Source organism: Mytilus edulis, unplaced genomic scaffold, assembly GCF_963676685.1.
Source record: "Mytilus edulis unplaced genomic scaffold, xbMytEdul2.2 SCAFFOLD_650, whole genome shotgun sequence".
In the NCBI taxonomy this organism is placed as follows: Eukaryota; Metazoa; Mollusca; class Bivalvia; order Mytilida; family Mytilidae; genus Mytilus; species Mytilus edulis.
The window spans coordinates 2,804-29,763 of record NW_027267813.1 but is presented as its reverse complement, the minus strand read 5'-3'; the positions used below and the strand labels follow the sequence as shown (position 1 = coordinate 29,763).

General features: G+C 31.3%; 1 protein-coding gene across 1 annotated transcript; it reads left to right on the top strand.

The window, feature by feature from the left end:
* Nucleotides 1-26,960, top strand: LOC139506056 (prion-like-(Q/N-rich) domain-bearing protein 25; the record flags this gene model as incomplete). The annotated part of the gene is made up of 10 exons (XM_071295339.1): nt 1-135; nt 8,288-8,428; nt 10,465-10,605; nt 12,926-13,066; nt 14,924-15,064; nt 19,067-19,207; nt 20,455-20,589; nt 22,134-22,274; nt 25,464-25,576; nt 26,835-26,960. Coding segments are annotated over exons 4-10 (879 nt in total), but the record flags the coding sequence as incomplete, so codon positions are not given.

Genomic DNA, 26,960 nt, shown 5'->3' with positions numbered 1-26,960 from the left:
CATACACTGAGCCTTGCCCAAGACGAGTTGGAGATTCCACATGTTACAATAATATGGTTTGTTTTCTTGGAAATTGCGACTGTGAGATTCCCGCCATGCAGTATCACGATCACTATGATAAAAGTTGTAAAGCAAGTACGTATTCATTTATTTGTAAAATATGTTTGGTACTCTCAACAACAAAATTATTATATCTAAATTTACCGGTGTACGTAACTTTAAAAGCCATGTGTCCTATGTTTCGGTTGTCATTTTGACTTGTTACATCCTTTGTTAGGTTCCACTTTTCTGTGGAAAGACCTATTGTATTTGTTCTCATTATCTTTTTATTTTCTTCCACCTAATTTTTTTCTGGCGATAAATGTTTGTTTCACAATATGTCGTTTAGATATTTGGTATATGCTTTCGAACAGATTATGCCCCTTTGAAATTTACCCTTCGTAAATAAACACTTTCCTTAGTAGGAGTTATCTCCCCGAACACTGTGTCCTTGTGACTGCATCTCCTCCGTAACCGTAAAAAAAAGAGTTCAAGGTCAGAGGTCAAGGTCATAGTTTAAATTTTGATTTTTACTTATTTTTAAAAAACGTATAAGATATCGACTTTTTTTTACTAAAATGTAAGTTGCGACATGTCTTAACACAAAAACATTTAATTTGAGTTTTCTCCCCTCTTATTTTAAACATTATGCACATAGTGATATAACTCATTAACCATAGATAACTAAGACCTATGGTCTTTTGATTTGAAGCTCTTGATTTTTGACCTTGAAATTGAACTCAAGGTCATAGGTAAAATTGGTGTTCTAGATATTCACCTTTGATGTTACCTCATATGTATACATGATAAAGCCATGGGACTTTTTGCATTACATTGCAAGCCACTTGACGATGGAAAAGCCAACCGAAAGTGTCCTGGTGTAAACCGGAAGTAGCAATTTTATGTACTTATTTTATGTAAAAGTATATAGAACCAGATACTTTTGGAATCGGTATCAAGTAAAATATCAAATAAAACCAGAAATGACAGTTTATACCGGAAGTGACATATTTCAAGCCGGAAGTAATAATTTATCTCCCTTATTTAGAAATAAATGTATAGAAACCATATATTTTTAGAATCAGTGTACAATAAGTTATCATTTGACGCTGGATATGATATTTCAAACTGAATTTTCATAGTTCTATATCAAAACTGATCTTTATGGGTGGAAAGACCTTCTTTCTTATTATTTTTTTTCCGCCGTATCTTTTTCTTCCTGTACGAAGTGTGACGCCCGTATATGACACGGAAACCAGGCGTCAACCACGCGTAAACCAAACGGAACTGAGGCGGAAACCAGGCGTTAAATTAGGCGTAATATTTAAATGAGAACGCCTGGTCCACAAAAAAACAGGCGTAATATGCAAGTGAGAATGCCTGATCAATAAATGAACCAGGCGTAGTATCCTTACATAATTCTACACTTATTTTAGATCAGTGTATAAGCCTAGCTGTGTATTTTTGTGTATTTCATACAAAACTTTTGTACTGTCTGTTGCTTTTATTTCTCAATATTTGACAAAAAACTTGAAATATTTACCATTGAAGAAGCTAATATATAAATAAGTTCATTTTAGACAGACACTGGGTCTTCAAATAAGACTTATGACAAATAATTTTTCTTTAAATAAAAGTAGCATTTTTGTCTTGAAAATTATTGCCTTTTGAACTAAAATATAAATGATAATACTGCAATTAAACCTAAGGTAAAAGATATTTATGTTATTATTCAAGGCAAAATGTTTTTCGATTTCAAAATTTCTGATAGAACATGTACAAAATTAAATAACTTAGTCATATTTACATAATTATTATTTACCATGTATACTACTTTCATTTTATTTTACAATTTTCATTAATGACAATTTGATTCCATAATTCCAATTTGAAATTCTTCCTAAAAAGCACTAAACAAGTTACAGTGGAGATCACTTCTAACCTCTCATTAGAACTGTCAGAATAATCTGTCATAGAACTGTTCTAACCTGTCCTAGAACAGTTCTACCTAAAACAGTTCTACCTAGAACAGTTTTACCCTAGAACTGTTCTAAGTAGAAATGTCAGAATCAGTTCTAGGTAGAACTGACTAAATCAGTTATAGGTCGAAGTGTCAGGATCAGTTCTAGCGTAGAACTGTCTAAAACTGTTCTAGGTAGAACTGTCTGTATCAATTCTAACCGTAGAACTGTCATCAGAACTGACTATATCAGTCAGGACTGTAGAACAGTTCTACATAATTTTGTTAAAACGACTCAGTCTGATATATCGAAACTATTGAAATTTAATTACAATTCAATATTTTGAATAAAAAGAGGACTTGCTGGTTCTTTGAATTGATGTGGAAATTTTTGTGTAGCCAATGTGTTCCAATATTACTGGCATTTGAATTATACATCCATCGTGATAGGTAACTATAAGTGATTTACTATGCAGCTATATATATTTAAGATTTACATAATAAAGTGTAATAATGGTCAGTTGATGCTGTCACATATGGTCAGTTTTGGTTGATGCTGTCAAATATGGTCAGTTTTGGTTGATGCGGACAAATAATTTTGTTATATGAGTCAGTCTGAGATATCAAAACTACTGTAATTAGTTTACGATTCAAAATTTTGATTAAAAAGAGAACATGCTACATGTAGCACTATAAACTGATGCGAGCATAATTTTGTTTTCTAATATTGCTTTCATTTATATTAAACAATCCATCCTGATATAAAAATATAAGTGATTTACTTTGTGGCTATTAAGATTTACATCATGTACAAAATAAAGTGAAAATATGGTCAGTTTTGGTTGATGCGGTCAAATAATTTAGGTATACCAGTCAGTTATGAAAACTACTGATATTTTTTTATGATGCAATATTTTGAATAAAAAGAGGACATCATGGCACTCTAAATTGATGCAAACGAAATTAGGCAGCATTGTGTTCCAATATTTCTACCATTTGAATTATACAATCCATCCTTACATAAAAATATTACAGATTTACTATGCGATTATAAGAGTTACATAAAAAAAGAGCAAATATGGTCAGTTTTGGTTGGTGCGGTCAAATATGGTCAGTTTTGGTTGATGCTGTCAAATATGGTCAGTTTTGATTGATGCAGACAAATAATTTTGTTACATGAGTCAGTCTGAGGTATGAAAACTAATAATATTTGTTTCTGATGCTATATTTTGAATAAAAATAGGAAATGCTGGCACTCTCAATTGATGCGAGAAAATAATTGTGGTCATTGATTTCCAATATTGCAGTTATTTATATATACCTACAGTCCCTCTTGACCTAAAATTATAACTGAATTACTGTGCAGCTATATAGATTTACATAAAAAAAAGCAAATATGTTAAGTTTTGGTTGATGCGGTCAAAAGATTTTATTACACGACTCAGTCTGAAGTATGAAAACTACTGATATTTGTTTATGATTCAATATTTTGAATAAAAAAAGATTGCGGATCCAGGGGGAAGGGCGAGGGGTTTCCAGTGGTGAGAACCCCCTTTTTTTGACGATCAATACATTTGAATGGGAGCATATAGTTGGACCCCCCCCTTCTTTTACCATTTTAAAATGACCTGGATCCACCCATGCATGCTTGCACTATAAATTGATGCGAACAAAATTATTTTCCAATATTGCTGTAACTTGTATATTACAGTCCTTCTTGACTTAAAATTATAACTGAAGTACTGTGCAGCTATATAGATTCATATTCATATATAGAACGAAAGAGCAAATAATGCCAGTTTAGATTGATGCGTTGAAAAGATTTTTGGTAAACAGGTCCGTCCGAGGTATGAAAAACTACTCGTAAACATATATCACATTTGTGGATTGGGAAACAAGTTATTACATTTGGTTAATGAGGTCAGATAATTTTGTTATGTGATAACGAGCCATCCTGACTCCCGGACTGAAAAATGTAAAACAATTCAAAAAATAATTAGATAATAAGATTTAGTTAGTTCTTGCTAGAACTGTCTAAAACTGTTCTAGGGTAGAACTGTCAGAATCAGTTCTAGCTAGAACTGTCTAGAACTGTTCTAGGGTAGAACTGTCCGGATCAGTGTCTAGGTAGAACTGTCCAAATCAGTTCTAGGTAGAACTGACCAAATCAGTTCTAGGTTAGAACTGTTCTAGCTAGAACTGACTAAAATGTCTTAGGCTGACATTTCTACGTACTGTCCAAGAACAGTTCTCCTGACAGATTCTGACAAATTTAATGAGAGGATAGATGTGATCTCCACTGTAATTATCCCTGAATATATGAAGCTGCCATAAGTCCAACTCTTGCAAACTAAAACCAAGGAGCCAAATTTTGAAGAAGAAAAAAATCCCATGACCCTTTAAACAAAGCATTATTGGTATTTTTATTTACACCATACCAACACTTTTACGCCCGTTAGAAAATTTACGCCTTGCTTTTTCAATTTATGCCAGGTTTACCACTTTTTCTACGCCCATAAGGACTACAAAATTACGTTTCCTGCTCCCTTACGTCTGCATCTAGACACGTAACTACCACTTACGCCTAGTTAACGTAATACGCCTTTTAATTTCGTATGGTTTGCAATAAACATTTGTTTAGCAATAGGTCGCTAAAATATTTCTCATATTGTATCGTATAGTTTATGCTTGGTTGACCGTTATGGAATAACCGTTTCACAAATGATATCGGTTATGTTCCTTACGTCGTAACTATAATCCCCTTTCCTTTCACGAATGTGACCTACCGAATTAGACTATCGTCATGACGTCCGTAAAATTTACGAAGGAATGATTTCTACTTCACCACTTGGAACTCTTTGTTTAATAGCTTCCTTGTGAAACTTATCACTTAAGACTAGAATTCACTTTCGATAAACCAGAAAAAGGTAAATTATCTCCTGGTTTACAGGCAAAAGTATATAGAAACTATATATTATTGGAATCTTTGTGAAAGAAGCTTTCATATGAGAATGGAAGTGACATTTACTTCACCAGAAGTAACACATTATCTCCCTCTTTTCACTTATGTCTATCGAAACTATATATTCATCGCATCAGTATAAAGTAACTAGCTTCTTGTCAAAGATTTTTTTAAGTGGAAAGACCTTCAATTATTCTCTGAACAATTGGTTTCTAATTTATATTGTGTCCTAGATCAATCTAAGTATTCACAACTCAACAGTATGCGGAGAAAATAACGATTTTCACCTGTAAGTCCGTCCGCCCGTCCGTCAATCCGTCAGCAGTCAGTCCTGATCTTACCATCGCAACTTCTCTGGAATAGATAAAAAGGACATACTATGCACATGTGCATATCGGCAGGAAATTACTATTCAATTTCTTTTTAAGGAATTATGTCCCATTTGATGCTAGAATTTTGGCTAAAATATACTACTGCAACTGTTTGTCATCGCAACACCTCAGAAACCACAAACAGAATTTCATGATTGTTTGTAGATAATGAGGACATACTATGTACATGTGCATATAGGCAGGAAATTACGATTCAATTTTTTTCAAGGAGTTATGCCCCATTTGATCCTAGAATTTTGGCTAAAATACACTACTGCAACTGTTTGTCATCGCAACACCTCAGAAACCACACAACATAATTTCATGAAACTGTAGATAATAAGTACATACTATTTAGATATGCCTGTCGACAGGAAAATACGATAGAATGATTTCTCTACCCACAATAGTACAGGGGCATTATGTTTTCTGATCTGAATTGTTTAGAAATTAGGGGCCAAAAACAATACTTTTCGTATACGTTGTATATATTGCTTATTTCTTGACCAATTTCAATGGGGTTTTATTCTCGAATTCTTGGAGTTCATAAATAAGCTGAATCTAACCATGTTTTATGTTTTTGAATTTAGTCTCAGTTTGGTAAACCGGAAATAGATTCTTTGTACTTAATTAATCAAAACATTTATAGAACCAGATGTTTTTGGTATCAGTGTCTATGAGTTGTTTGTGGAATCAGCGTTTTTTTTTCGCAAGATGTAGCTTAGATTTGTGATTGACCCTGTTAAGCCTTAAACCTTTCATTGTAAGAGTTATCCCCCAAACACTGTTTTTCTTGTGTACACATCTCCTCCTCAACCGTAAAAGATTATGACAAATTTATGTCACCAATTTGCTCGTTATATCCTCAGGATCTTGAGAATGATTTGACTAAAGAGGTCGGGAAACTCCATAAGAGAGTTATTTTCCCTTCTCTATGAAAATTTTTAAAAATGTAATCGTCATTGGTAAAACGTAAGTGATACAACCCTATTTGATTTCAGGTCCTTGGTCTAAAAAAAGAAAGTTAGATCAAGGTCAAAGGTCAAGGTTATTTCTTAATTTGGATTTTGGCTTGTTTTTACCACTTTTCAAACACCGTATAAAACATCTACACCATATTTTTACTTAATTGTTAGTTGCAACTTGTCGTTACACATATATCCATTTGGTTTTAAGGGTACACTTATATTAGATTATAGTTTTCTTCCCTCTTGTATTAAAAATATGCGGATGGTGATATAACTCATTAAGTATAATTAAGACCTGAGATCTTTTCATTTGAGGTCCTTAATTTGGTTTATGTCCTTAAAGTTGAATTCCAGGGCAAATCTTAGTTTGACGTTCTAGATTTTGACCTTTGCTTTTACCTCATGTGTATGCATGATAAAGCCATGGGACTTTTTGCATTAGGTTTCAAGGCATTTAACCTTGGAAAATGTAACCGAAATAAACCTTGTGCAAACTGGAAGTACCTATTTTTGTACATATTTGATATAAAAGTATACAGAACCAGGTTCTTTTTGGTATCAGTGTCTAGTAAAAGAAAAAACATTTAGATAATAACGGAAGTAACATTTTCAAACAAGAAGCTACAAATGATCTCCCTTATTAAAAAAAAACATTGTTTAGAACCATATATTTTTGGTATCAGCGTAAAATAAGCTATCATTTGACACTGGAAATGAAAATTAAACCAATTTTTACTATTTTCATATCAAATAACATGTTTCTGGTAGAAACACCTTTAATTGTTCTCTGAACGATTGTTTCTTCTGACGTAGCTTTTTTGTTATGCAAAATGTCTCTTACATTTTTTGCGTTTGGTATTGAACACTTGTTTCGATTTTGAAATTTATCCTGTTAAGATTGACTATTTTTATTGTAAGAGTTATTTCCCTAAACTTTGTTTTTCTTGCGTATATATCTTCTCCGCAACCGTTAAAGATTACGAGAAAATTATTTCACCAAGTTGCTCGTTATATCCTCACGATCTTAAAAATATTTTTGAGCGAAGCAGCCCGGAGACTTCATATGGTAGTTATTTACCCTTTTGTTTTTTCAATGAGAAAATGTAGTTGTAGCTTGTTAACAATAAGTGATAGAGGCCTATAATCTTTTGAATTGAGATCCTTGTAAAAAAAAAGTCATGATCATGTTCCTAAGTATTGTTTTGGCTTATTTGCTTTTCTTTGCACAAACCACATAAGATATCGTCAAATAATTTTGACTAAATTGTTAGTTGCAAAATGTTATAACACATACATTTGGTGAAAGAGGTGAATAGACTTTAATTTGAGTTTTAGCCCATCCTTTATTTAGAATTATGCATATAGTAATATACTTTATTAAGTAAACCAATTTTAATACAGATCTAGAGTCTTTTGATTTGATTTCTCTGGTTGATGACCTTGAAATTGCTAAAGGTCATAAGAAAATTTTATGTTCTAGATTTTGACCTATACTTTTACTTTTAAAATGTGTAAGCACGATGAAACTTAGGGACTTTTTGCATTAAGTTGCAAGCCATATGACCTTAAAATGAAAGCAGAAGTTACACCTTGTAGACCTGATGTAGCTATTGCTTTGGTACTTTTTTATGTAAAAGTAAATAGAACCATATATTTTTGGAATCAGTCTCAAGTAAACTATCAAATGAAACCAGAATTGACAATTTTAAAACCGGAAGGAACAAGTTATTTTCCATATTTATGTTTATAGAAAAGAAACAATAATTTTGGGAATCAGCCTACAGTTAAATGTCATTCAACTCTGGAAATGACATTTAAAATACATGATTTTTAAGTGTTGCTATTTGAACATTTTTAGTTTTTTTATTAAACATGATAATATGATTTACGTACTAATATTATAGAATAGTCTTAAAAGGTCCACATCATTGTTGTTGAAAGTTAAAATATGTAACATAATGTCATAACAACTTAGTATATTTTTTAGAGAGTACATACAAAGAGAATTGCTCTACACTTATTGGGGATTCCACATGTTTCAATAATATGGTGTGTGTTTCTGATATTTGTGATTGTGAGATTCCCGCCATGCAGTATCACGATCCTTATGATAAAAGTTGTAAAGCAAGTACGTATTTATGGTATATGATGGTAATCTTAAAAAATACAATAAGTAATTATTATATATGACATATAATTTTATCATTTAAATGTATTTCTGTATCGACTGTATCTTAAAATGGCTACTCCAGAAACATCTGTCAAAGAAGTAAAGACTCATTGAAAATACCAGAATTAAAGGTATTGAACAACACATGTAATTTGCAAAAAAATATTCTGTACTCCTAACAACAAAATTATAATATTCAAGTTTACCTGTGTCCGTAACTTTATTTAAAAGCCATTTGCTTATGTTAAGCTGGTTAGGGTAAATATTGTTGCCTGTTAAAACATTTAAACCCGCTGCATTTGTTGCACCAGTCCAAAGTGGAACCAGTCCTGTTCAATTATTATCGTTTGTTAGTGTTGTTCACAAGTGTTTTGTTCGTTGTATTAGTTTTTCATCAGGTCGGTTATGGGGGATCGTTAATGGAAGTTGAATTATATTTAGTATTCAGCTGTTTTAGCTTTGGCACATCTCATTTCCATGGAGATTGTTTTGCCCTCCGCACTCAATCATGGCATATTGACTTGTGAAACATTTGCTTGGTTGACATTAATCCATTTGTGATTAAACTAGTTTATGGGAATCTACTTGGAGTTGGTCAATGCTATTTTTTATGAAGTTCTATTAGCATTGGCAGAACTTATTTCTGCCTACTCAGTCATTGTCTGTTGACTTGTGAAACAATTGCTTAGTTTACATGTATTAGTTTTTGAATAGATAAGTATACGGAGAACCATTTGTGTTTAAAAAGGTCAATGATATTTTATAAGCAGTTGTATAATCATTTACACATCTTTTATTCACGGAGTTATTAGGCACATTCCCTTCCATTATAATATATAGGCTTTTACACTTGTTTAGTTCACACGTTGAGGTTGTAATAAAATAAGTTCTCTGATAACCACTAGAGGTTTGTCAATGATTTGTTGGTATACAGTTATATTAACAATAGCAAATCTTATTTCCATTGATATTGTTTGACCCTGTACCTTAATGTTCAATTACTTTGAATACTTTGCATACATTACATGATCAAGTATTGCTGCTTCAATATTTGTGTTGTACTATCTGACATGATTATATGAAAATATGATTTACATTGTCAATTTATCGAAAAGTCTTAAAATATCGATAGCATTTTTTATAATTGCCAAAGACGCGCTTTCGTATAAAAGACTCATCAATGACGATCAAAAAAGAAAATGTAAATAAGGCAAATTCAAGTTCGAAGTTGAAGAGCATAGAGGACCAAATATTTCTAAATACAGCTTAGGTAATCTAATCTTTAACGTGACGGTACCCAAATTGCACCTATTTTGACAGTTTTTTCACCTACGTTTTTTAATGATACAGACAAAAATGTCCATTCTGTGTTTATTTTGTAGCCGTATCCTTCTTTATTACATAGGTACACCAATTTGATTTTTAATCCATATGGAATCATAGAAAAATTGGTCTAAACTGACCTCCAAACCATCAATGATTCTGAAATAAGGAGTACCCAAATTGCATCCATGCTTAATTTCGCATCGTCAAAGGTCTAATAACAGAGCTTTTGTTTAATTTCTTCAAATATTTTGAACTATTGGATATTAGACCATGCTTACTCTTCATTTTTTTTTTTAAATGGATACTTGTAACATATTGTATTTGCTCATTTTAAAAAGATGACGTTTTGATGACGTCGCATGGCGACGTTTCAGAACATTTTGCCTTTTCAGTAAACACTTCATATGTTGATAAATACTGTGAATGTTTTGTGCATGTCTAAATAGTTTTACCTATGTTGAAAGATGTGCATAGTATCAAATCATAAAAATACCAATTGTTTAGTCTCTAAGAAATCTTGTAAGATTTCCGCTGCTATTTTTGCTAAATAGGTGCAATTTGGGTACTCGGTGCAATTTGGGTACTGTTACGTTAGGTAGCATTAAAAAAATAAAGATTTGTAAATAATTGATTTAAAATAAGGATTAAACAATTTGGTATATTTTTAGTAAGCAAGTACAAAGAGAATTGCTCTACACTTATTGGAGATTCCACATGTTACAATAATATGGTTTGTGTTTCTGATATTTGTGATTGTGAGATTCCCGCCATGCAGTATCACGATCTTTATGATAAAAGTTGTAAAGCAAGTACGTATTCAATGTTTATAATTGTATTCTAAATTAGATTTAAAAAATCTAATAAAACAATGAATGGTGTATATGATAGAAAAAGAAGATGTGGTATGATTTCCAATAAGACAACTCCTCACTAAATACCAAAACAGAAATAAACAGATGTAGGTAACCGTGTGCCCTTCAACAATGAGCAAAGAAAGCCCAAACCGCAAAGTCAGCTCACTAAAAGGCTCCAAAATGAAAAATGTTACACAATTCAAACGAAAAAACTAACGGCCTAATTTATGTACAAAATATGAATAAAAAAAAAAAAATATGAAACACATCAACAAACGACAATCACTGAATTACAGGCTCCTGACTTGGGACAGGCACATACATATTGAATGTGATGGAGTTAAACATGTTAGCGGGATCCCAACCCTCTCCTTACCTGGGACAGTGGTGTAACAATACAACATAAAAGCGAACTATCAAAATTAGTTGAGAAAGGTTAACTTATAGATGGATAAAAATAGAAATATATCTGACAAAAACTCAGAGTGGACGTGGCCGGGTACTTGTTTATCCAAGCAACAAAAAACTTTAAGTACTGATCTAAGAATACTCGCAGTACCTGTTAGACATGTAGTTCAATACCACTAACAAATAAGAAAAAGAGCATGCAACTAAGACTAAAGACTCTTTTTTGATACAGCAGCATTTTAAGACTGATTTGCTTTTAACTAAAAACAAGTTGTATATAATTTCATAACCTCTGCAGAATACTAACAAATTCTAGGGTAAACGACTTTGATTGTACATAAGGATCTTGCACAGTCAGTTATATTTCATCAATCAGCAGCCGTGGTTCTTTGCATCAATGGTTTTGTCGTTCTGGTTTGAATTGTCTTTTTTTGAATATGTAGACCAATAAATTTAAAATCTGGATCATGTAAGCTATCTGCTGAGTTTTAAGCTTTTCCATGTGTATCCTAGGTATTTTTGGCGTCTCATGCTTAAAGTGAGGTTTTGCTCGTATCTCAAACACAAAAATCGGTTACACTCTTTTTTATTTTATCATCTCGTGTACTTTTTCAAGGAGAGACCAAGTATTAAATTAACGAAAATAAAATATTCTGTGGAGTAGTTAACTACGTATACTGCGCTTCAATAGAAACTATATTTTAAAAACAATTTTATGTAACTTCATGTCGATTATTTATTCAATGTGCATGGCATATGTTGATATGTCAGAATGTGTGTATATTGTTGCATGGCTGATTAAAGCTTGATTAGTGTGTACTTTTTAACAAAAAATTATTCAGAACTGCATTAAAGTCATAGCCTGCAAAAGTGCTTTTCACCCAAAAATATGTCAACATTCTTGCCCCGACTGTTCAGGTTTTGACCTCTGCGGTCGTATCAAGCAGCGCCATGCGGAACATATGGTTAAAATTCATCAACATATATACCTCTTTACGCTTGTTTCTGAAACTTCCACTTTTGGCCGATACTAGCATGTAAAAGATGCCATATTTAAGTTGCCAAATCTTTTTAAAAAGATGTTTCTTGGCCTAGTGTATAATGAGAGAAAAACAAAAAAAACTTTAACGACATTGCTTTGTTGGGGGTATAGTGTTGAGTATCCCCTAAATAAGAAAAGAGTATTGGTTTGCTAGACGTGCGTTTTTTTCAAAAGACCCTTAAATTGAGTTTGAATCAAAAATAAAAGATTCAGGATAACCTACTCAGTTATTGGACTTAGAACTGTCAAATTCATGAGACAAAAATGAAATCCCTGGACAAAATTAAACAATGCAGAAAAAACTAACTTCATTGTACAAAACAAAACTAAAAAAGACATAAGACTTTTCAATACAAATACTTCTTCCTCTTCCCCCCCCCCCCTAAAAAAAATGAAAAAAAAACACTGGGATAAGATCAGATGCTCCTAAAAGGTAAGCAGGTCCACTTCCCTGTGGAGCACCTGGTCTGATGCTTATGAAGTTATATTTCATTAATGCCAAATAAATAAATGAGATCCGGAATAAGGTTGAGACAGTTCGTAATAAATGTGCAACAACATTAAACAAGCTCGAAGGTAGGAAACCACTATTGATAGGTCGATGATTTTTGGAAGGATGTCGAATTGACAATGACAAGTCTCATTTCATTGAGATTGTTTGGTCCTGTACCTAATTGTTCAAAAACTTTGAATATTTTGTCTAGCTTACATGTTTAAATGATAATATGGCTTACCTAGTCATATTATAAAAAGTATAAAAGGTCCACAGTATTGTAATTAGAAGTTTAAAATGTATTACATGTAACAATTTAGTATATTTTTTAGAAAGTACATACAACGAGAATTGCCCTACACCAGTTTGAGATGCATCATGTTATAATAACATGGTTTGTGTGTCTGGTATTTGTGATTGTGAGATTCCCGCCATGCAGTATCATGATCCCTATGATAAAAGTTGTAAAGCAAGTACGTTTTCATGGTATATAATTGTAATCTAAATTGGATAAAACAAACTTTGGCAACAATATATGTTATATAAATTATCTTTTTAATCATTAATTTATTTCTGTAAAGACTGTATCTCCTAATTGCTTCTTCATAACTATCTGTCGAAGAAAGAAAACTCATTAAATAATCCAGGATTATTGGTTCGCCAGACGGGCGTTTCTTCTGCATAAAACTCATTAAATGAGTATGAATCATATATTAAAGTGTGTTACTACAAATTGGCAATAAACATTGTAATTAATTCATTTATGTCAAGGATATTCATTTACAAGGTAACTAAGGTCGACACTAATGTTACTTATTGTATTCGTGACGCCTTTGTACATGTAGAGTTGCTGTGTGCACAACTCATCAGTACATGAATGCAGTGTATATGAACACAAGCCTTGTCAATTAAGAGCTAAATACAAAAAACTACCTTAAAGATAACTTAATCAACTCAGTTTAGGCCAGAGGACTTTCAAAATCTATAGACAAAGTTGTTACCCTTGGACAAAAACGAAACGATGCAATAAACAAACCACAAAAAAAACTAAAGAGTCTGACTTAACCGTGCAAATCCCCCTAAAAGAAAATAAAATTAAAGTACTTGGGATGAACTGAAATGCTCCTGAAAGGAAAGCAGATCCTCTTCGACATATAGCATCTGTCATGATGCTTTTGTAGTTATAATTCAATAATGTCAAATTAGATTAGATAAGGTTAAGTCAGTTGAAAAATATACGAGGTCATTTATAATATAAATGTACAATAACATTAAATCAGCTCCAAAGTGGTTGGTCAATGATGTTATGGTAGGCAGTTGAATTAACAATGACAAGTTTCATTACCGCTGCGATTCTTCGGCCCTGTACCTTATTGTTTAATAACTTTGAATATAGCATACATGATCCCCCACTATGTTATTGTTCTATTATAATGCCATTATGTTATTGGTCTATTATGATTTTGAAAATACTTTGAACGACACAGTTATTTTTCTTGCGAAGTGGTATTAATCATATGTGAATTCTTAAAAAAATATAAAGAACTTCTGGATAATTTTAAATCTCGGTCTTTTTTATGAAATTAGTTCTGACAAAAATTTTGAATTTTTAACCGTTTGTATCACCTTTCCCCATGTGAAATTATAATTTTGAAAATACTTTATACGACAAAATTATTTTATATTCCTTTCTGTGTGACGTTTACATTTTCTGAAGTGAAACACGCGACTTTACACTAAGAGTTGATGTAAATGTAGTCACATGACTTCAAAGATTTCATTTTTTTTTATCTAAAATATAATATTAGCGATAAGTAAGCAATGAATGTTATTGTTAAATTTGATATACGCTTTTTGTGCTTTTTTTTAAATATCTATTTGTTTTGAGGTTGTTATACCGTCATGACTATTGTACCTGTATTTTGAAAAATTTTCCTATTACTTGTATTTTGTTAACGCATCGTTGTAAATATCATGGAATTTGATGCGACTGTCATGCAAGTAAGAGTTTTAGCGCTAATAAAATCAGGTTTAATCCACCATTTTCTACATTTAAAAATGCCTGTTACAAGTCAGGAATATGACAATTTTTGCCTATTCGTTTGATGTGTGTTATCATTTGATTTTGCTGTTCCATTAGGGACTTACCGTTTTTAATTTTCATCGGAGTTCAGTATTTTTTGTGATTTTTATTTTTGCTATTTGAATATGATTGTACTATAATAAATTGTAATATAGTTGACTTATTCCTATTTAAAACATGTATAAAAGTCCACAGTCTTGTTGTTAGAAGTTTAAAATGTATTACACAATTTAGAATATTTTTTTAGTATATACATACAACGAGAATTGCTCAACACTAGTTGGAGATACCACATGTTTCAATAATATGGTTTGTGTTTCTGATGTTTGTGATTGTGAGATTCCCGCCATACAGTATAACGATCCTTATGATAAAAGTTGTAAAGCAAGTACGTATTTATGTTATTTATTTGTAATCTAAATCGTACAAAACAAACTTAATAAACAATATATGTTATATAATTGATCTTTTTCATCAATTTTATTTATATCTTCGTTCACTGTATCTCTATATTGCTTCTACAGATTTATCTGCCGAAGAAAGAAAACTCATAAAAACAGGATTTTTTATTCACTAGACGGCCGTTTCGCCTGTATAAGACTCATTACATGAGCTTGAATTAAAGATTCGTTTTTTTAAATTTGCAATGCATATTGTAATTACTTATATCAAGAATATGGCGCTATTCGTTTACAAGGCAACTAGCGTCGACACTAACTTACCTATTGTTTACATTACGCTTTTGTATAGGTAGCATTGCCTTGTGCAAAACTCATCATTACACGAATGCAGTATATATGAACATAAGCCATATTAATTTAGTAATAAATACTAACCACAACCTTTAGTATAACTTATCCAACTCAGTTATTTGCCAAAGGACTTTAAGATTCATTAGACAAACTTGAAATCCTAGGGGAAAACGAAACATTGGAGATAAAACTGACTCTACAAAAGCGCAACTAAGGGACTAAAGACATTACAATACAAAAATCCCCAAAACAAGAGGAAAGCAAAATAAAACCCTGGGATGAGATCAGATGCCCCTTAAATGTATGCAGATCCTCTCCCACGTGTAGCACCTGTCATGATGCTAGTGAAATAATAAAAGTTAATGTCAAATAGAATAGAAAAGAACGGGAGTTAGGTTAAGACAGTAGGAACATATTCATGATACATGTGGTCATCTGTGAAATAAATGTTCAATAACATTAAACCAGCTCGAAGGCGCCCAATAAAAGTGTAAGAAGCAACCATTCATCCAAAAAAAAAACCAACATGTTAGAACATAAACACTCTGTTAATATTGTATTAACTAGAAGAACTTTACTCATATAGACAGGCGCTGTTGGAAAAATGCTTCATAAAAATGCATAGAAAGTTTATAATGAGGAAGCAGAAATAATCTCCTTTGTCGTTCTAATTTTTTTCTGAACGGATTCTCAATGTCACTTTCTAGAAATAAATCATGCATGAATCTGACTTGGTTATTTTTGTTGTATCGCTAATTAAATAGGATAAATGCGGTCTATATATTTCCTGAACTTTGAATTAAAAATTAATTGGATGTGTTGTATCGTTTATTTGAAGGTCAATTGCATATTTACCTTTAAAACTATTGCTTAGTTGATATGTATTAATTTGTTTTCTTTATGGGGAACCACTAGTTGAAGGTCAATGCTAAGTTGTATTATTATCTTTTTTGCATCTCATTTCCATGGAACTATTTGACCCAGTCATGGTCTGATGATTCGTGAAACATTTGCTTAATTCATAACTATGTATTAGTTGTTTTATTAGGGTAGCTTATGTGGCTCCACTCGTAATGTGGAAGGTCAATGATATTTGTAAATGGATTATTATAATCTAAGAGCTTGTTTCTGGATCCTATTAATTATTCACTTGTATTATTATGTAAATGCCTATTTGTATACACTAATTTACCTCAATTTAGTTAATAATAAAATATGTTTACACTAATGATATTTGGTATGCAGTTGTCATGGTTGTATTGTAATTGGCACATCTTATTTCCACGGAGAGAATTTTGCCGTGGAACTTCAGTCGTGGTCTATTTGCCTTGGTACTTGCTTATTTAGCATGTTTGAAGATGTAATTAGGTCAGATTTCAGAGGACCACTGGTGGTAGATAAATGATTTTCGGTATGCGGTTGTATTCAACAATGGCAAATTTCATGGAGATTTTTTGGCCCTGTACCTTCAGCCGTGGTTCAATAACTTTGAATATTTTGAAATGTTTCTATTTTAACATTTGTATTGTACTATCTAACCTGATAAGTAAAGAATAACAGCACTGTATTTGAAGAGTTGTAATCTTCAATTATGAATTTGACGGTCGCAAATGTAGTTTAACTGACGACGCTAAGCTGAGCCAGTAAAACAGATATTTGCGACCGTCATATGCACAGTTGACGGTGGAAATTCTTCAAATACAATTCTGTTTATCCTATTGTAATGAAATTCTCCCAACCGACACATAATGTTACCAAAAAATAAAAACATAAAAAATATCAATCTAATTGTGTCAATGACCTAAACTGTTTACTCATAAATTCCTTCCGCATGAAAAAGTGCAAGATAAGAAAGTTTTAGTAATTAAATAATCTGCATGAATTAAATTTATTAATATAAAATAGAAGATGTGGTATGATTTCCAATAAGATAATTCTCTACAAAAGACAAAACGACACAGAAATTAACCACTATAGGTCACCGCACGGCCTTCAATAATGAGCAAAGCCTATACTGCAATGTCAGCTATGAAAGGCCCCGAAATGACAAATGTAAAAAAAAAATCAAACTACAAAACTACCGGCCTAATTTATGTAACAAAAAAATTAACGAAATTCAAATATGTAGCACATCCACAAACAACAATCACTAAATTACAATCGCCTGAATTGGGACAAACACAAACATTGAGACAGTGGCAGGGTTAATAGTCCAGTTAAACTAAGATTTAACCTCAGACTAATTGCAACAGAAAATGTTTTAGTTCTAATCTATAGCATTATGCCCTTTATATTCACAGAAAAAAAGTCCTATAAAATATAACTTGAGGAAAACTAAAAATCAGCATTTTAAATTTCCTATGGAAATTAACATTGGAAGGGGAGATTAGTCTTGCAAAAATGTGTCTTTTTTGGTCAGTTTTTGGTTGTTTTTCTTGAAATTAATGTAGAGTATGATACTTTTATGGGGTTATAAGTTTGTAATTGACTAAATTATTTAATCTTCTGCTCATGAAATGTACAAAACCGAAGTGTTATGGATAGTTTTATTTTTTATTAAAGAAATTGCAAATATGAAGCTTTGTAACCTTTTTAAAAAATAATGTGAAAATTTGGGAAAAATGTGAAAAAAGTCAGCAACTTACTTGTCTAAAGAAACTTTAAACCACAAAAAGAAGAATACATGCTTAATTAAATTTCAAATTCTTTACTTTGACATGTTGAAAAATTCAACGAATGGTCAATTAATGAATTACGAAATCTAGATTATAGCTTGATAAAATATATGAAAACACCTTTGGAGTTGTTTGTTATACTCTAAACACAGCTAAAAAATCAAGAATCAATAAATTCTGATGTATAGAAGCGGTTAAGTTATAATTTTGTATCAATTTTTATTGATATTTCTGCCTTTTTTTGCAAGAGTTATCTCCCTTTTCAATGCTAATCTCCTTAGGAATTTTAAATGGTGACTTTTTTAATCTTCCTCAAGTTAGATTTTATGGGACTTTTTCTGTGTATATTTGGAGTATAATGCTAAAGATTAAAACTTAAAAATCTTCTGTTGCAATTACTTTCGGGTTAGGGTCAAATTTATGCTAGCTTGACTGGACTATAAACATGTGAGCAGGATCCCAACCTTCCCTATAACAACGAACAGTGGAGTTATAGTCTTAAAAGGACACAGCTTTGTTTGTTGTTCTTAAGGACGTCTGCTTGTCATGTTTTTGAATTTTTGTCAGATTTTCGGAATCTTCTGGTTTTTCTCATTTAAATGCCTTTAAAAAATTTCCCCATGAACCCTCATTTTTCTTTTTATAAATCTTTCACAGGTGTAATTATAAGTCATTTGTTAAAGTCTTATAGAATTTAATTGCTTTTTTATAGTCTTTGAGAACTTTAACTGGTCAATGATAAAGCTATGAAAAATCAAGAGAGAAAATTTTCCCGCCAAAATTCCAATGGCTAATATCTCAAAAACAAACACATTGAGTCATGTATTTTTTTTTTTTATGCTTTTTTTATTCCTCGTATTCCCTAACAGTACAAACTAGTTTAATGAAAAATTATATATTTTGAAACTGAGCAGAGAACATCCTTTAAATGTATTACATATAATAATTAAATATATTTTTTAGAAAGAACATACAATGAAAATTGCTCAACACTAGTTGGAGATTCCACATGTTACAATAATATGGTTTGTGTTTCTGATATTTGTGATTGTGATATTCCCGCCTTGCAGTTTTACGTTTACGATGATAAAAGTTGTAAAACAAGTACGTATTCATGATATACAATTTTCATCTAAGTTAGATAAAATAAAATAAGAGACACTATCTGATATATAATTTATGTTTTTGACTTAGTTCTGTATATACTGTATCTCAAAATGGCTTCTCCAGCAATATCTTTAGAAGTAAGAAAACTCATTTAATCAACCAGGCTTATTAGTTCCCAAGACTTGCGTCTACATGATACTCATAATTGGATTTGTATCAAATATTTATTAATTTTTGCAATACACTTTGTAATAACTGATGTCAAGGATTTGCCACTTTTCACTAACTATTTACTTAACATTACATACGTCACCTAATTTTTACGAAATCCCTTTGTATACTTAAAGTTGCCTTGTGCGCTACTAATCATAGCATGAATACAATTTATCCTACTTAGTAATTGGACAGAGGACTTTCAAATTCATAAGATAAATTGGAAAATCCCAAGGCAAAAACTTAACATTACATAGAAGCTAACCTCACTGTACAAAAATAAAACCAGCTGAACAATATAAATTTGGCAATAAAAAAAAAATTAGAAAAAATCAACCCGAAAAAAAACCCAATAAGATCAAATGCTTCCGGAAGGTAAGCAGATCCTTTTTCACAAGTAGCAGCTCTTCCGTGCTTGTTTTAGTAGTATTTTAAACGCTTCTATTCAGTTTGTTCATTGAGAAAGGTTCGTTTGTCAATACACCGGTCATTTCTATTAGTATGAAACTTAAAGCAATGATGATTTATATAATACAACCAAACACATACAACTTTGAATTCGGTGGTCGTCCACTTCTCTGTTTACGAACTATGTCCCTTTGTAAATGGAAAATATGATGAAATTACCGTTTTCGCGTTCTAACTTTATTTAGCTGCTCCAAACGGAGGGTTGGCAGGTATGGTTAACAACACATTCAAAAACATTGTGAGAAATACTGTGTATTTACCGAAAATTATTTTATTGATTATCCCTCTTCTTCTCATTTTTCATATCATGTTATAACATGTATGTTTCGTAAAATTGAGAATTGAAATGGGGAATGTGTCATAGAGACAACACTCGAATGCCACCAACGGGTCTTTAATGCAGCGGGAAACTCCTGACTTGGAGGCGTGCTTAAGCTGGCCCCTTAACAAAACTGTTTACTAGTTTAGTGATAACGGACGACATACTTAACTCCGAAATATACTGAAGAATTTAAAATAAAAAATCATACAAGACTAACAAAGTAACATGTATTCATTTATAGGAGCAAAATACAAAGAACCGTGTCAAACATCAGAATATGGTTCAAATTGTCACAGCAATATGATTTGTGTGAGTGGTGTTTGTGGTTGTAATACCACCCAGTATTATAACCCAAATGTACATATTTGTAATGAAAGTAAGTTACCTTAAAGTCAGTTTTTGTATAAATTAGTGCATAGATTTAAAAGAATTTAGGTTTCGAAGCTAAAAGCATGAAACTTTGCACAATAATACAAGGGTAAACATTTATATTGTGGTCAATTAAGGCTATGAATCCAAAATGGCAGAAATTTTCAAGATGGCGGACAGATGCTATAAAGTAGTTCGGACATTTATTTGTGTCATCGAGTGGTAGAACTATATTGATGGATACAACTCTAATCAGAACTAAATGCGTTACTAAGGGAAACGGTGATTAAAATTGGTAAACATGAACATGATAAACATCTGATTTCTAGAGTTATTACCGTTTGCCAAGGTATACTTCCTTAAGATAGAATGCAATCATTTACGTTTTTTCTGTCAGTTTGGTGTGTTTTGTCATTTGCTTTTGCCATTTGATAGGGACTTTCCGTTTTGAATTTACCTCAGGGTTCAATATTTTTGTGATTTAATTTTTAGCAAAATTTAAAAACATTATTATTTAACTATCTTCAAATCAGTTAGACATAAAAATATAGTAAGTACGGCATATTGTCAGAAGATGATGCTTTTATCAGACTCTTAATGAAATTCTTGACTCTCAATCTTTTCTATGTGTACTGAAAGCAGCCTGTAATAAAGTGGTAGGTTTTGGTTGCTTTCTTTTATTTTTATTTTTCATTCATTGTGTTACGCATAAATTAGGTTGTTGTCTTTCTTTTTTAAATTCGTATAGTTGTTATAGGGTGTTCAGTTGGGTGTCGTCTCTTACCACATCTAATATCTTTAAATTAAAAGTTTGGTTCTGCATTGATTACAAAACATAAATATTTAGATAAAAATGTCACTTATATAATACAACTGTTTATTGTTCTAATAACCCTTCTTTAAAAATATTGGGTATACTGTTTTACATCAGTCTGTCCGTCAATCCATACGTCCATCTGTCAATCCATCCGTTATCAGCCAGTTTTTTTGTCGCAACTTTCTCAGGAACTATATCATAAGGATTCCTGAAATTTAATTACAAAATGGACATAAGTAAACTTTTCCGTGTGACGCATTTTCAGATTTATTACTAAACAACTTTCGGAAGTCATCATTACCATGTGATGCGTTCTCAGAGTCATCACTCAAGATCTTCCTGTTTACCGAACACTTGTATAATTTTACACACGATAGCGAAGTTGAAAAGTTTTGACATTTTTATTCTCAGGAACTGCAATATATGGATTTCTAAAAGTTGGTTTCAGGGTTTATAATAGTCAGCTTAACTGTGTGATGCGTTTTCAGATTCATCACTTTACAACATCCTGGGCGGGAAGGGGTATCATCAGTGAGCAGAAGTTTGCAGTTTCACTTATTTCGTCATTATCATGCTCCCTATTACGGGCGCATTGGCGAAAAGTTTAATACGTATTCTGGAAACAATGAATAGTTATATTTATTAATCCTAACAAACTTATTGAAATAGTGCAAAACATTAAGAACTATAAATGTCTGCTTTACACATAGCTGATATAAAGGTTTTGATTACAGCTGGTAGATACCTTGACCCTTGTTCGACAGTGGTTAGAAATATAAGTTGTTATCCTCCTTTGCTTTGTTCGTCCAGTGTGTGCCATTGTGAAATGCCAGCAATGATGCATTATGACGCCGATGATAATACTTGTAACGACGGTACGTATTCAGTATCTACACTTAGTCCTGTATAGACTCATACTCTGTTCACATTATCCGAGCTCTACCAAAGTTAGTTGATATAAGTTAAATTAAAGTGCTTGTATTGTGAGGTCGAATTCGGATAAAACTTACCTGTCATTTAGAACATACTCACAACTTCTCGTCTTATGGAAAATCAGTTGATTTTTGTTTTAACTTCTATTTTTCATGCACTATAAAATTATATACATGAAATGATTTTTATTGTAAATCAATAATGATAGTGAACTCTTAATAAATGCTAAGAGGTGTGTAATTGTTTTGTTTATTTGTTACATATTTGTGTTTCGTTCATTTTGTGTACTTAAATAAGGCCGTTAGTTATCTCGTTTAAATTGTTTCCCATCTTCATTTTGGGACCTTTTACAGCTGACTATGCAATATGGGCTTTGCTCATTGTTGAATGCAATACGGTGACCTACAGTTGTTTATTTCTGTGTCATTTCGGTCTCTTGTGAAGAGTTGTCTCATTGGCAATCATACCACATCTTCTTTTTTATCAAACGAAGTATACAATCTCCTAAGGTAATTACTATAGCAAAAGAGGTAGAAAATCAAGAGTAATGTTGTATGTCTAATTACTATACCAGACAACAAATGAATAGAAATATAAAAACATTTTAAGTTTAATAATGCATACTAGTATTGCAAACGTTATATAATGGTACAAATATGAAAGAAGAAAACAGTAAAGAAAGTTGTGGCGTAAAGAAGTACAAAGTTAGATAATACTATGTATCATACAGGACTTTGGGGTCATTGTTAAAATATATTCAAGAATAGATTGTCTTAAACTTCAATTCTTTATTTTTATTATTTTTTAGATCAGACAGTAAAGTGTTTTTGTAAGAAAAATATATGAACATAAAATACAAAACAATGCCTTTGAATGACCCATAAAACATGCATTAACGGCGAGTGGCTCACTCACCACCGGTGTCGCGAAATTGGAAGTCGTCGGTACTGCAAAACAAAAATTGAACCGGACGTCATGAAACTACTTTAGAATTTTCCCGGAAGTTTGTTATTTTTGTTATTTTTAGTAACAAAAGTTAGCTCATTGGTAAAAAAACATCTTTATTGTTTACTTTAACGTAAGTGATATTTTCGTTTTTTTTTGTACCCATGGTGTTCTATAATTTCAACCGAGGCTGGGCTATTCCATAAAGATTTCACAGAATGTGTTTACCCAACAGGTGTAAGCTATGTTTTCGATGGCATTCAGCGGAATCAAATGACTTAAGATTCGAAGAATTACATCTTGATGTTCTGTCGTAGAATGATTTTTTGGTAGTTTTGCATAAACATATAAATCAAGGAACTGCGAAGTCCAGAAACACAAACATTAAAACAATACATCTTCTTTATGTGTTTCCAGACGATGAATGCATTGAAATTACTACTTGTTTGTGGAAAAAGTTTATAAAAATCATAAACAGCTATTATCATGATATAGGATGTTTTTAACGACATTGATAGTCTATGCAGCCCTCTCATGGTCCTATCATACATAATCTCCTTATGTTTATATTGTGGCAATTTCTGACCGGAATGGCCTTCAATAGACAGCTTTATTATGGAAGTTTTCCTTTAAATGCTTTAATCTTATGGGTGATATTGTTCACAAAATATGCTTTAACAAAAATACAAACTCGAACATGAATTTAGAAAAGGAGATATTTATTAAAACCTAATAAAATCAACAGCTCGATTTAATGTTCAATTAATTGAAGGAATGGAAAACAAGCTTTATATTCCTTTATATTGCCTCGGTAAAGGCACTTAAAAAAAAGAAATAGTGGATCAAACCCAGTTAAATAGATAACTAAATCATTAACTTATCTTATAGCTGTTTTAAGATTTTCGTTATTGACAAAATTGTGTGAGCAACCCAAACAGACATAATTGGTTAGCGTGACAGTTATTTGGATCCATCAGCCAGAATTATGTAAACATTTTAACCCCGCCGCAAATTTGCGCCTGTCACAATTCAGGAGCATCTGGCCTTTGTAAGTCTTGTATGATTTTTAATTTTAGTTTCTTATATAATTCGGAGTTTAGTATGACGTCCATTATCGATATATATATATAGTATATATTTGTTTAGGGGCCAGCTGAAGAACGCCTCCGGGTTCGGGATTTTATCGCTACATTGAAGACCCATTGGTGGGCTTCGGCTTTTGTCTGCTTTGTGGTCGAGTTGTTGTCACTTAGACATATTCCCCATTTCAATTCTCAATTTTATACATAATATATTTACAACACAACTGACTTTAGAAAAGTATAAACAAACATTAATAATAGATATATACAACATATATGACTTTAGAGAAAAGTATAAATAAACATACATAATAGATAAACAACACATCTGACTTTAGAAAAGTATAAACAAACATAAATAATAGATAAACAACACATCTGACTTTAGAAAAGTATAAACAAACATAAATAATAGAGATACAACACATCTGACTTTAGAAAAGTATAAACAAACATAAATAATAGATAAACAACACATCTGACTTTAGAAAAGTATAAACAAACATAAATAATAGATATATACAACATATATGACTTTAGAGAAAAGTATAAATAAACATACATAATAGATAAACGACCCATCTGACTTTAGAAAAGTATAAACAAACATAAATAATAGATAAACAACACATCTGACTTTAGAAAAGTATAAACAAACATAAATAATAGATATACAACACATCTGACTTTAGAAAAGTATAAACAAACATAAATAATAGATAAACAACACATCTGACTTTAGAAAAGTATAAACAAACATAAATAATAGATATACAACACATCTGACTTTAGAAAAGTATAAACAGACATAAATAATAGATATACAACACATCTGACTTTAGAAAAGTATAAACAAACATAAATAATCGATATACCACACATCTGACTTTAGAAAAGTATAAACAAACATACATAATAGAGAAACAACCCATCTGACTTTAGTAAAGTATAAACAAAATGCAGCAAATAAAAAGTTATGATTACCCTCTTGTAATTATGTTTGTTCTCTACGATGATGAGATTATTATATCAACGCATAAGAATCAAAATTTGACACATTTGAAGTAAAATATAAATTTATCATAAAACTTTCTTGGATTTTAGCTAGTTTCAATGCAGAGGAATTTGTTAATGATACGAAGGGATTTGGAAATATTGTAGGAGCAACGATGGATTCAATTCATCATATGCATATAGAGATAGAAGAGAAAGAGCACGTAAGATGGGTCTATTCATTTATATTGTTTTTGGCCCGATCTTCTGTCATGCTTTTTGTTTTTGTAAACAACATTTTTTTCTTTATCGGATTGTGATCTTGTTTGGATTAACATTCATATAGAATAAGAGGAAGATCCCATCGGAGAATTAAACTAGCATTCTAATTATTCCGTTTGAATCCATTATTCATTATTCAAAGTATACAGTATTCTTTTTCTAGCCTGATACACCTTTGCATCTTTTATCTCTAATATTAGTGAAATTCCATCTACTTAAGTACATCTAGATTTTTACATCACAACAGACAAATAGTTTAGATTATATTTTCGACATACAGATGTTCATTGGTAGCTTTATTGTGTGTTTTTTTTGTATAGTTGTGTTTCTTTTTTATTGATTCCAAAAACGAAGTCAAAAGTATTTTCCTTATTCAAAAAAAAATATAAGGTAATACAAATATAAATTTTTGCAAGTGTCATGTCCTTTCACTTGAAAAAAGTTATATTTGTATTATCTTTATATTTTTTTTTGAATAAGAAAAAGAATAAAAAGTAACTGTTCATAAACACCAACCCGATGCATCCTGTACAATGATTAATATGTACACATTACTACATATATTGCCTTAAACAAAAATGTGTTCAACTATCGAAAAACATCATAGGTGTTAGACTTTGTTTTGTATCAAGTGGTTATATTTTAACTATGAGAATATTGAAAAATGAATGCTACTTGTATGTGTAATTGTATTCCTAGTCGTAGGTGTATGACAGTTTCTGCAAATGTCTATTCTAAGCAGTTTATTTGTTTATTTATATCTTATAACAACCGTAACGTGAACAATATGATATGTGTCACTTCTAAATATGGCCATCCGTAACACCCGAGTAAATATGGTTAACTTCTGGTGTTTCTTTTATTTTTATTTGTGTTGCTCAATATATATTTATAATCAGATAGAGAACGTAATGACAAATTAAAAACAAATCATTTCTGAATATGTCCATTCATTACATCCTAGTAAACATGGTTAACTTATGGTGTTTCTTTTTATATATAAGATAGAGAACGTTATGAAAAATTAAAAAAAACGTAAAACGTGATACATCTTCTTCCTTTTTTATTCACATGAAAGAGTCCTATAAATTTTACCAAAAATAATACAACTGATTGATTAACAGATTATATATGTTTTTTTAATTTTTTTTTTTTTTTTTTACCCATTACAATATTTATTTCTCTGTAATTTTCTTACAGATAATTGAAGAAATTGTTACAGTTTTAGCTGTGTTACCTACAGAAAACGAAGCTGAAATGGAAAATGTCTTAGAAGCTTCGAACCAAATTTCTAAGGAAGAAGATGGCTTATCGGATAACGTTCAG